Consider the following 12,372-nt stretch of genomic DNA (forward strand, 5'->3'; position numbering starts at 1 on the left):
ACCCTTGTCCCATCCACAGGCTACTCAGAATCTCCATGGGTAAAGAGGAAAGATATACCAGGAGCCCCTGGAAAACACAAAATTAATCTTCCCTTATAAACAATGTGTGCAAGAGGAATAGGACCGTGTGGGGAGATGTCATGGGGTCTCTGTGGTTATTCACTGCTAGATAAAAGTGTAGGAACTTGGTGCCTCTGGAGAAAAGTGAAGGGAATGGGATTGAGCATATATTGAAATAAAGGAATCATTAACTTTACCTGAAAACTTAGCTTACCAGAATGTAAATCTTTAACATTTGTTGAGTCTGGGTAATAAGATGAGAGCCCTGGAAAGATGATTGTCAGAGTACTTTGACCAGCTCACAGTAGACGGCAGTGATAAAAGGACTATGCCTTAGCCAGGCTTCCCCATAGACACAAGGTGACTTACTCTGGTCATTAATGAAAGGTATACATATTACCCTCGAATACTTGCACTTCTGGGGTTTTTTTTCCCCAAGTGTATCCTTTCTTCCATTAAAGTGACCTGGTACCAAATATATCTACATTATCTCATAGAAGGACTGTAAAATACAAGGCCAAGTATGTAGGGCATACCTCTGATACTGAACATAAAAGAATAAGTCATCCTGAATGGTATGTTTATGATTCTAGCAGCTTGGAATAATGTACAGGGGCAGGAGAAGTCGAGGTCAAGGCCTCAATTCCAGTTAGGAGACTGTATTAGGGTTATCCTGAAGAACAGAAACATGAAATGGTATTTATTATATTTGAAATGGTATTTATTATATTTGCTTACACAGTCAGAAGCTGGATAGCCCCACAATGGCCACCTGCTGGCTGGAGAGCTGGAGAAACAAGTAGTTACTCAGTCCAAGGAGCTGGCACGCCTCAGAACAAGAGGGACCATTGGGTGCAATTCAGTCTGAGGATGAAGGCCTGGAAGCCTTCTCTTCTACTTGTGGATTACAAAGAAAACAGAATAATTACATATTTCATATGCAGTATTCAAAGTTACATGGGTAGTTGGAGTCTTTTATAGCTAAGTGACTGGTTTGAACTGTGAGTAAAATGTGAACAGATTTAGCAATTAGCTTTCACATTTCTTGATTATACTTTAGCACTTTCTTCAAAACAAGGATGGTGGCTATTTGAGTTTTCAGAAAGTGTTCAATGTCCTTTCTCTAATCTTAATCTAACTACCTCTTCTCACTGTATTTCTTCTGGTTGCTTTGAGAAACTCAGTCCCTTCTCTTTGTCTCTCATATGTGCGTATGTCAATATACAATTTTTTCCTACATATGAGGAAGAGCAAAACAGTCATCTATTGGTGAGTATTTAAAATTGTTCACTGTGGATCCTTCCTATATCTCCATTTTGGAGAGGCAGTTTGCTCTAGTGGTTTCTTAACCTCACATTCTTTATGTTCAAATCCCTGTTCAGCCTCTTAGATGGTCTTGACCTTTAGCTTATCTGTGTCTCCATTTCCCCAAATGTAAAATAGGGGTAATAAAAGCATCCAACCCTTTGTGTTAAGGTATGCAAGTCTCTTAGAAGAGTGTCTGGCACAGTGTAAGAACTGTACATGTTAGCCATCCTTTGTCATCAGCTTCACTACCATCATCTTAAATTCATCACTTCTAGGTTCTTTTGTGATGTCTATGCTTTAAGGAAGACATTTCACATCCATCCCTCATCCCTGGGGTCTCTTGCATTTCTATCCACTATGTCACCCTGCCTACTGAGAAGGGAAAATCCATAGAGACTGCTTTGGTTATCAGGTGCCAACTGACTCAGGAAGGTGGTTTGCTCTTTACCCTGCTCCAAACCCAGGCCCAGTAATATAGGTGAGTTTTGCTGTGGCGGTTTTCCATGGTTATCACACTAGTTCTGTCTCCACCTGCCCTCCTGTGAAATCACCTCTAGAACAATTTGTGCTTCTCCTCCCGAAAGCCTGGTGCCTGAGCCTACCAGTTCCATTCTGAACTTCCTCCTCATTCAGCACAGATGGAGAGGAGAAGAATGAAGTGCTAACTCTGCTGCCCATTTGTTTGGATATTTGGATCTGAAAAGGAGAGAAATGGGTGGTCAGGGGTGGGGAGAGAATGAAAACAAGGAAGCAATATTGTGTCTAATGAAAACTACAACTGATAAAGCACCATGAGCTTTAGCATGACGGTTCCCAAGCTCTGGTGCACATAGAGTCTTCTGGAACACCTTTGAAAAATCTCAGTGCCTGGTCTCCTCCCAGACTGAATGCATAAGCCTTTGGGATGGACAGAGGCATTCAAGTCATTGAAAACCCATGCTAGTACTGATTTTCAAACAACTGAACCACTCTGCCCTCATGCACATACTGAACCAAACACTTAGAATATCTCAACAGCTATTAATGAACCGACAAATATCCAAAGAGATTTGGATACCTTCTTTTGTTTCCATTTGTTTCATAGACACACACATTTAATCATTCTGTTCCAAAAGTGGTTTTAAAACTGACTTGTTTTATCACAAACATGAGTTGGAAAACCATGGTATAGAAGCCAAATCCAGCCCATCTGGCCTTGTAAATAAAGTTTCATTAGAACAGATGCATGTCCATTTGCCTATTGCTGAATTCATGCAACAGCATAGAGTTCATATGTATGATAGAGACTTTGTTCTACGAAGTCCAAAATACTGTCAAGTTCTTAAGAGAAAATGTTTGCTGACACTTTTGGTTTTGTTTTTGTTTGTTTGGTTTTGGTACTGCAGATTGAATCCAGAGGTGCTTTACCACTGAGCTACATCCCCAGCCCTTTTTATTTTATTTTATTTTTTTTATTTTGAGACAGGGTATCACTAAATTGCTTAGGACCTCACTAGTTTGCTGAGACTGACTTCAAACTTGTGATCCTCCTGCCTCAGCATTCAAGCCACTGGGATTATAAGCATGCACCACTGTGCCTGGATACCTGACACTGTTTTATAGTAACTTTTCGTAGGCCTTTAATTTAGCCAAAACTACCAAATCTTTTCAACTATCTTTATACTTATAATATGCTCATTGCAGTTTGATTACCAATTTCCCTACCTCAGACATCCTCTGGAAAAAGGAAAGCATGAACTGTATTGATTTTCCTTAGGATTGTACTAATTTAATGTTACATCTCCAGCTAAGGGAAGTATGTATGGTAGGATAGACATTGTTAGATAACAGCCATTCCACTTATTCTTCCTTATTAACACAACACTGATTTGGGGAAGTGACAGTGTGCCCAGTTCTTATTAATAAATCATAATTAGTCTACATTAGTCATGGCAGTCAGGTTCCCTTTTTAAGATACTCTATTAGTCACTCTTGCCACTGGGGTGGCCATATGACTTCTGGACTAAGGATATATGGAAATATCTGGTTTTCTAAGAAATGTTTGCTTCCCTGATTTTTTTTTTTTTAAAGACAAATCTTTGTGGAAAGCAAGCATTTAATCTTCTTGGTAATCATCTTTCGTGGGATGCTGGAATGAGACTGTGATGCCAGGAGCAGACAAAGTCACCTTGTCACCATGAGGAAAGGCCAAGAGAATTACAGGACTCCAAAGTAGATCCTGTCTCCGTTTTCTTTATCTTACTCGATATTAGACCCAATTTACCTAACTACACTAACTACCTATCTGTAAATCTGGCTTCACTCTTTGTTGCATCTGGTCATTCCCTGACTTCCCTGAAAGAATGAATTTCTTTATGTTTTGGAAGAAGTAATATATCCAAAAGGTTCAAGAATAAAACATAAAATTATTAATGATGAAGCCTTGGTCTGTCCTCAGGTTCTCAAGTATCTTCCTTCCTGCCACAATAGGTAGCCTTCCTCAGAAGTTTTCTGTACAGTCTTACATCCATTTGTTTTATATAGCATGCATGGACATATGCCCCACACACACACTTTACCCAAACAGTAGCCTCATTGATAGGCTCCTTCACCTTGCTAATTTTCCTCAAATAAATTTTTGTCAATAAACTTTACATACTAGTCACTAGTGATATTTGGGGACCTGGCATTCTTCCTTTTGCCTAGTATACCAAGACAGCTACCAAATCCACCACCTTGATTGGTTTCATCCAAGTGTCCTGAATAATCATATCTAAATTAAAGAGGTTTTACTTTATGTACTCTGCCACCTTGCAAAAATAAAGTCCCCAAAATTAATCTACACAAGACAAAGCCAGCCTTTCCCCTCTTCTTCATCCCCCAGCTGTTTGTATTTCAACTAGAAGTTTTTTAAAAAAAAGGGGGTTGGCACATAACCTACCCAGTGCAGATACTGTTTCCCAGACACTTCACTACCTCCTAGTGTCCGTTTTCACGAAAATACCTTACTTTTTGTATTAATTTACAAATATTCTATTTTCTCAGGAGTTAGATACACCTGTTAGGTGACTTATATGTAAGTCCAGCCATTTTCCCTAGAATTCTCTTGATAAAGAATTTGAAGAATTTTGGACTTCTTGCTTGGATTTCCAACTTGCAGTTCTTTTGACTTTCTGCCCTCAACAAAGTGTTACTAGATGGCACTAATACCAGCTTTGAAGGAAGATAGAAGAAACTTTTGGTTTCAAATTTTCCATCTTCAGGAGGCTCTGGGGAAAGGAAAGCTTTTAAAAGTGAAAAGGCAGCAAAATGAGACAAAAGGTGGAATATAAACATATGCAGATTTAGTTAGCCTATGCTAGACAGGCCCTAGGACAGGGGAGATCTGCACTCTCAGTTTCCTTGATGTCCCCCAGGCCAGGGCAGGGACTGCCCTCCAGCTTGTACTGTCAGCCTGAGGAAGTTGTCCTCAATTTCACTGGAGCTCTTAATTTCAGTCTATAATAATTAAAACATTCTTATAGCAACTTTAAATACCAAGTAAATTATTTGTTTAATGAAGAAAAAAGATATTAAAGGGAATCCATAGTTTTCAAAAGTAGCTTTTGGGAGTTAGAATTCATTTTTAGCCCCTCCTTTTTTATATTTATTTATTTAGTTAGTTAGTTTGGTAACAGGGATTGAACTCAGGGGCACTCAACCACTGAGCCACATCCCCAGTCCTTTTTTTGCATTTTTTTTTAGAGATAAGGTTTCACTGAGTTGCTTAGCAACTCGCTAAGTTGCTGAGGCTGGCTTTGAACTCACGATCCTCCAGTCTCAGCCTCCAGAGCTGCTGGCATTACAGGTGAGCGCCACCGCGCTCAGCCTAGTTCCTTCCCTTCCCTTCCCTTCCATTATTGTTCAAGGAAAGAAGTCAACGAAAGTGTTCTATGTCAGTCTGCTGGGCCCTTCTCAGCACTACAAACTCACAGGGAAATCACTCAGTTCTTAACTTTCCCAGGCTCTGAGCTGATTAATCAAATATGGTTAAAGTATGCTCAGCTCTACTCTTTCCAGTTAGGAAAACAGGCCTTCATGCCTTGAGTCTCTCAAATTTTATTCATAAATGGCAGCAAGAAAAAAAAGCACACATTCTCTACAAGAGAAGCAGATAGTCTTTGATGGAATCTTGTATCTACTGAATTTTGTTCTATAACTCCCCTATCATGATGAAAGGTCTGCCTCTTGGGACTCCTCCTTCTGAAATGATTGTCAGACTGAGAGAAACAGAAAGTCTGGTGGTCCATTTTCAGAATATAGTATTCAGCCTTCATTGGATTCAATTATAGCCATTTTAATTGTAGTGCTTCCCTTTGCCCGCCCCAATTTTAAAATTAGCCAATCACGTAGATTGTAACCCAATGCTCCTCCAATCAGGGTGAAGGGCAGTGTTGTGTGAGATATACAAACAGATGGACTGCCTGCTCAGGCACTTGCTAGGCAGGTTCTGTAGCTCACCTTTCTGGCAGAAGTAAAGTTTGCCTTGCCCACCCACTTTGGAGCAGGCACTTGGGTATTTCTAACATGACCTTTCTGGCAGCTTCAGATCATGTCTATCATTTGTATAACTTTAGCCTGTTCTAAAACTTTGGATTCTCTTTAATCACTTTTTTCTTTATTAAACAAATATTTGATATGGTACTGTAGATTGCTATAAAATGTTTTAATTATTTAGAAGTTCTTCATTGGCTATGTCAAAATTTGTGCTGCTGTAAGCATAACTATAAACCATCAGTTTTCATTCTTACTAAAGCACTGTTCTACTAAAATGTTGAAATTTATTTGCTCTAAGTAAATTTTGGCTGCTTTCAGTGAGATAAAGATCGCGCAAATAGCTTAGAGACATGAACTGAATCTATTTGTCTGAATGACAATTACAGTATTAGTCTTGATTTTAAGTGAATTTTCTTCTGATCCTCTGACCTCAAGGACAAAATAAGTATTTCCCAAAGAAATAAATCTGTCAGGAGCTTTTTATTCAGATCATTGCTACTTTAATTGGAAATCTTTTATCTGTAAAATGAGCAGGCTTGCTTTTGACTACACATCAAACATGAAGGCAAGATTGAATTTTCTAGGAGAGTGGCCAAATTGGTTTGAAATACCTTATACATCAAGACAGACTGCTTTTTAGTTTGCTGTGGTGCCAAGCCTCTTGGGCTCAAACTCCAGCTCCAAAATTTACATTTTAAATGATCTTGAGTTTATTATTACGTAATCTCTTTGGGCCTCCATTTCCTCACATGCAAAATGGGGATTATAAGAGTAACTGCATTATTTGATGTAGTAAATGCTGAGTTGCTACATGTGAAATAAAAATTGGGTTTAATAAGTCCCTTCAAAATTAATGTATTTTTCCTTAATTTTTTCGAAAGGAAACAGAAAAATAGCTTATAGATTTTTGATATCCTGTCTTACCAAAGAAACCAGACAAACTGAATTATGCTATCCAGATATGCAAAAAAGACTCATTTTCATGTGCATTATTAGTGCTTATTATTCTAAAGCAATGTGGATAATATGAAATGACCACTTTTATTGCCTATTTAGGGTTAACATTATATAATTATTTGATATCACATTTATTTGCATTCATAGATAAGATGAAATGGAAGCAAAGGATGTGGTGGTCTGAGAGACTAAGAGAGAGGGTAAAATTTCACCTGTAGGTAAAGGAAAATTGAGCCTGTATAAGATACTTGATAGGTCTCTAGAAATAGCTGATTAATATTTTTTATTCCACTTATTGCAATTTGATTCCAAATTTGTGAAGAGTGGATACTTGTGTAGGGAGGCAACCGTGATTGATAAAAGCATGGGAGAAAGAGCAGATGAAAATACTTTTCTAATTATGTAAACCAAAATGTCCATAGTACATTATATCTTTGTGATGAAATTACAAGTGATTTGCTTTCTGTTTTATCTTTTTCTGCATTAGTGAAATTTTGTATGATTAATTTATTTTTTACATTTTAAACATTATTGTACAAAATTTAAATTTGCCATTATTAGGATGACAATTATAAAAAGAATTAATGAAGAATTTTTAAAGTACGCTTATTTAAAAGAAGCTTATGCTGGGAATGTAGCTTGTTGTAGAGTACTTGCCCAGCATGCACAAGACCCTGGATTCTAACTCTGGAATGACTAAATATATATCTATGTCTTCATCCATCTATATTTCACAAGTTTTCACCTGTGTTTACATTGTTTACATTGTTAATAGTAATGAAGTAAATGAGTCATTTGACAATTTCAAGTTTTTGGAATCATCTTTAGAAACTGTTTGTACATCTTTAATCATCTTTAGAAATTGAAAAGTACACAGGGTATACTTTTTCTATTTGGAACTTATTTTAATATTGAACCTTGTATATTTTTAAGTATATCTTTTGAAATATGCACAAGCCTCTTGTAAATCACACAATATTTCTCAAAACACATCCCAATGCATCTTAGAATCACAAAATGTTGTAGTAATAATGCCCCTCAGAGAAGATCTAGTTGCACGGTAGAATACTATGACTTTGCATCACTACTGTACCCATGGAACAACTGAGTTTAAAATCTCTGATGTAGTCAAACTCCCTCAATTTTCCCATTTGGGTAATGATCAAACTCCCTTCTACAATTCCTTTTTTTTCCCAAGTTGGATTCCAAGGGTTCCTCCCTTGATGCAAAAAGATTTAAATAATATTAGTGACCTGTTGCACCTGCAAATAAATAACAGATGGTAAGAAAAGTACTTATTGACTATGATTAAGCATAGAAAAATAGAGGCAAAGGCTGGGGATGGAGTAGTAGAGTGCTTGCCTAAACACACACTATTAATGGTGATGGAGATCGTGTGATGAGGACCTCAAGTTGGATATGGACAGTGACTTTTTTTTTTGTGGGTGTGGTGCTGGGGATTGAACCCAGGGCCTTGTGCATGCAAGGCAAACACTCTACCAACTGAGCCCTAACTTATATTTTTAATGATAAATTATTTGGTATAATCTGAAAAGGAGAAAAATCCTCATTCCTGATTTTTTTAATCTAAAATGTCATAGCAGAAAATGCAAATATCTCCAAGTTTTGAAAAAGAGTCTTGGTGTCTGAGTATTTTAAGGAGGATCCAGGTCAAGCACAATAAAGTATAGATGGTCCCCAGTTACTGATGGTGGACTTTGAATTTTTCAGCTTTGTGATGGTGAAAGGGATAGGCATTCTGTAAAGATCATACATCAAGTTTTGAATTTTGATATTTTCCTGGGCTGGTACTATTTGGTAAAATACTCTCTCTCCATCCTGGGCAGCAGCAGGGAGCTTTAACCCCCAGTCAGCCCCTCAATATCCAGGGTAAATAGCCAAGCAACCAGGACTCTACATTGTGCTGTGATCCTAAGCTTGGCTGTTCGGTAGGTTAGGTTTATTACAAGAATTTTCAAATTAATGATATTTTCAATTTATGATGGGCTTATTGGGACATCACCCCATCCTAAGTCAACGTTTTTCTATATTCATAATTTCTTGTCATGGAAAATACAGGCTGTGAGTTATTCAAACCAACAAGTCTGGTTTTGGTCTTTTGTTCATGACATTCATTGAACCCAGAGATTTGCTCATGTGATATCTCCCATCTCTTGATCACACTCATACTGACTTTTGACTTTGACTTCTTTTGTTTTGTATTTTCAGAAGGAGTTTTGGAGCACCTACACAAAAGCTCAACAAGGAGAGAGTAACAGAGGAAGTGACTGGTTTCAGTTTTATCTTACCTTTCCACTAATCTTTGGCCTCTTCATTATCCTCCTTGTCATTTTCCTTATCTGGAGATGCTTCCTACGAAACAAAACTCGTAGACAGACAGTGACTGAAAGCCACATTCCTTTCCCTCAGCACCTTAACATCATCACTCCACCTCCCCCACCAGATGAAGTGTTCGAGAGCACTGGGTTGTCTCCAGGCTTTCTGGAATATGTAGTTGGGCGCTCAGATTCTGTCTCCACTCGCCTGTCCAATTGTGATCCCCCACCAACCTATGAGGAAGCCACTGGCCAGGTGAACCTGCGGAGGAGTGAAACAGAACCTCATTTAGATCCACCCCCTGAATATGAGGACATAGTCAACTCCAGCTCAGCCAGTGCCATAGCTATGGTGCCTGTGGTCACCACCATCAAATGAAGCTGCAAACTTCTTTTTATTCTAATCATTTTTTAAAATACTAATGAAAGAACTTTCTAGCACTTTACCACTACATAAATGTGTATTGACTTATTTTATTAGACTCAGCATACCACTTCATTCTTACTGGTTTGATTTTTTTTTAGTTTTGTTTCCTATCACAAAATCATTATCCATGCTAATTTTTGCTAGAGGAAATATGTGAAAAAGGAAAAACATACCAGTGAGAGTCTTCATGTGATATATGTATATGTATGTATGTATGTGTATGTGTGTGTATATATATATATATATATGCACACACACACACACATATACATATATCCATGTGTGTGCATCAACCCAGTATATTTGCAACTGTCTTAAAAATCCACTAACTTCTATCTAAATCACTTGTAAAGACAGCATTACTCACCATAACTGGGGAAAAAAGGGCACCAAGAATTTGTCATACATAGCCATAAACAAGGTATAGAGTTTTGCAAAAAGGGTGTACTTAGCATGTTTCCTAATTCTTACGGGTTTTTGTTAACCTATTTCATCTACCTTAAAAGAGCAAAAAAAAGTATGGAGTCATTTTCCATTTTAGAAACATCTCAGAAAAAGATAAAGAGAGCATGTACATGCAGTACTTAAAGAGTTTTAGCAACAAAATCTTTGCTCCTTAGTGGTATCTGGCTCATTTTATACTAGAGGTTTTCTTCTTGGTTGACTACCACCCACCACCCACCCCTGCCTTTAAATGTTTTGTCTAGCATCTTTGAATGTCTCATGCTATTTTTATTAATATCTTGGTGGGGAGGATTTCCTGGCAATGGAATAATTTCTAAGGAGGATAAATGTATTAATAACAGGCAATAGATACCAATTAGTCCTTGTTCCTGGGGGGGAGGCAGTAATTATTTTCTTCTTGCAATTTTGTTGCCTTATTACTACTATTAACTCACTCTCTCCTACCACCACAAAATCTTCACGCACCCATGAGTTCAATTAAAATAAAAATTCTGCAATTCTTAATGTTTTTGTACAGTCTGAAGTCTTTGCCTCAAGATGATTACAAGACCACTTGCCATTAAATTATAAACTGTGGTTTTTACATTGCCCTTCAGTTGGTGAAAAAAGACTACAAGATACATGTTGTGGCAGGTGCACACTAAATCTAGTTACAGTCCCACACACATCTCATTATTGTTGCCATTTCATTTTGTATTTTCATTCGATTTTTTTTAAATGCAGGGTTTTTATTTTTCCCTTGAAGCAGAAGGAACAGGCTCAGAAAGAAAGAAAGAAAAAAAAAAAGGATCAACTGAGATTGTGCGTATTATAATTTCTCCAACATGGAGAGCCATCCAAGTGTGAGATTCTGGTATGCTTCAGGGAGAATTTTCTCCCTCTGTTTCCCAAAAATTGATCAGAGCTTTCACATAGTGAGAAATAGAACAGGCATCTCCTTAAATGCCTAACATCTTCCCAGTCTGAGTATGTGAGCTATTTCCTAACCCTTGCTATACTCTGGTCTATACCAAAACTGTGCCAACTTAAAAATGATTGCCAACTCAATCAAACAAGGTTTAGAAATGGAAAGGAAAATAAAACATGTGAGTGTAGTTAATAGATGCCCCAGCTTCCATAGACCAAAACTGATGATATCTTGATAGTGGTCTCAGGAACAATAATATTGTTTCAAATTTTGCCATGACTACATGGTGATCTTTGGTTTCTAATTTTCATCATAATATAAAGAGATTATTTGACTTTTCACTCTCATTCTCTTAACAAAGAGTTCAAAAATGTAAATCAATACTGTTTTCCGACACATATTTTTTTCTGTTTTAGAAATCACAGCTATTTTTCATCAAAATATTATTTATTTATGTTGGCACATAATGAATTTTTTAAGTGAATTATACTTAGTTTTTTCCAGTTTATTTTTTAATATGGTAAATACTGATAGACATAAATCTCCTAAGTAATAGTGCTTTGGCATCCGGATCCCCATAAATGTTAAGAGTAGAAAGAGGGGATCTAGAGATCAAAAGTTTGAGAACTATAAGATTAGGCAAACACAATAGTCTATATTTTGTATCTATTCTTCAGATGTTATTTTACATTTTAAACTCCTGATACTGGTTTTAATGCCACCTCCTGAATTGAAGTACAAGCATGAATATTGGCCGGGTGCAGTGATGCATGCCTATAATCTCAGTAGCTCAGGAGGCTGAGACAGGAGGATTGTGAGTTCTAAGCCAGCCTCAGCAAAGGCAAGGCCCTGAGCAACTCAGTGAGACCCTGTCTCTAAATAAAATACAAAATAGGACTGGGGATGTGGCTCAGGGGTCAAGTGCCCCTGAGTTCAATCCCCAGTACAAAAAAGAAAAAAAAAAAAAAACAGAATGTTGATCCTTGACGCAAAAGCCAAATTTTTAAACTGATTGATAACTACAGCTTTTTACAATGTTGGTTAAAGAAAACCTACTCCATAGTAATAGCTCCATCAGCCACAAAATCTCATGGCAGCTTTCACATAATGATGAATAAATAAACAAGATACCACTTTCTTCATGAAACATTATCTTAGGTTTGTTTTGTTTGAATATGGTTTGGGTTTTATATTTTTAAAATCCCTTTTGCTACCCCATCTGGTTTTATAAACTGAGTTTCTTAACATTTATTATAATTAAGGGGCTTGTCTGGAATAATATATATTTTTATGCTTTTGCCTTTCTTATCTGATTGATATTGCATTCACCTTTGATCATTTTTAACAAAGGTTTATTTTTGCAGAATGTATTTAGTACCTTTCTTAAGCAGTAACTA

At 37.1% G+C, this 12,372-nt stretch overlaps 1 protein-coding gene across 2 annotated transcripts in view; it reads left to right on the forward strand.

Moving 5' to 3' along the window:
- Positions 1–10,885, forward strand: part of PRRG1 (proline rich and Gla domain 1) — a 101,211-nt gene extending 90,326 nt beyond the window's left edge. For both annotated transcript variants that reach the window (XM_081276744.1, XM_081276745.1), the window contains one exon: positions 9,070–10,885. In XM_081276744.1, the coding sequence (XP_081132870.1) occupies positions 9,070–9,555 (486 nt within the window). In that variant the 3' untranslated portion in view covers positions 9,556–10,885. The remainder of the gene's footprint in view (positions 1–9,069) is intronic.
- Positions 10,886–12,372: the final 1,487 nt, after the last annotated feature.

Source organism: Spermophilus citellus, assembly GCF_964194105.1.
Source record: "Spermophilus citellus genome assembly, chromosome: X".
NCBI classification, from domain to species: Eukaryota; Metazoa; Chordata; class Mammalia; order Rodentia; family Sciuridae; genus Spermophilus; species Spermophilus citellus.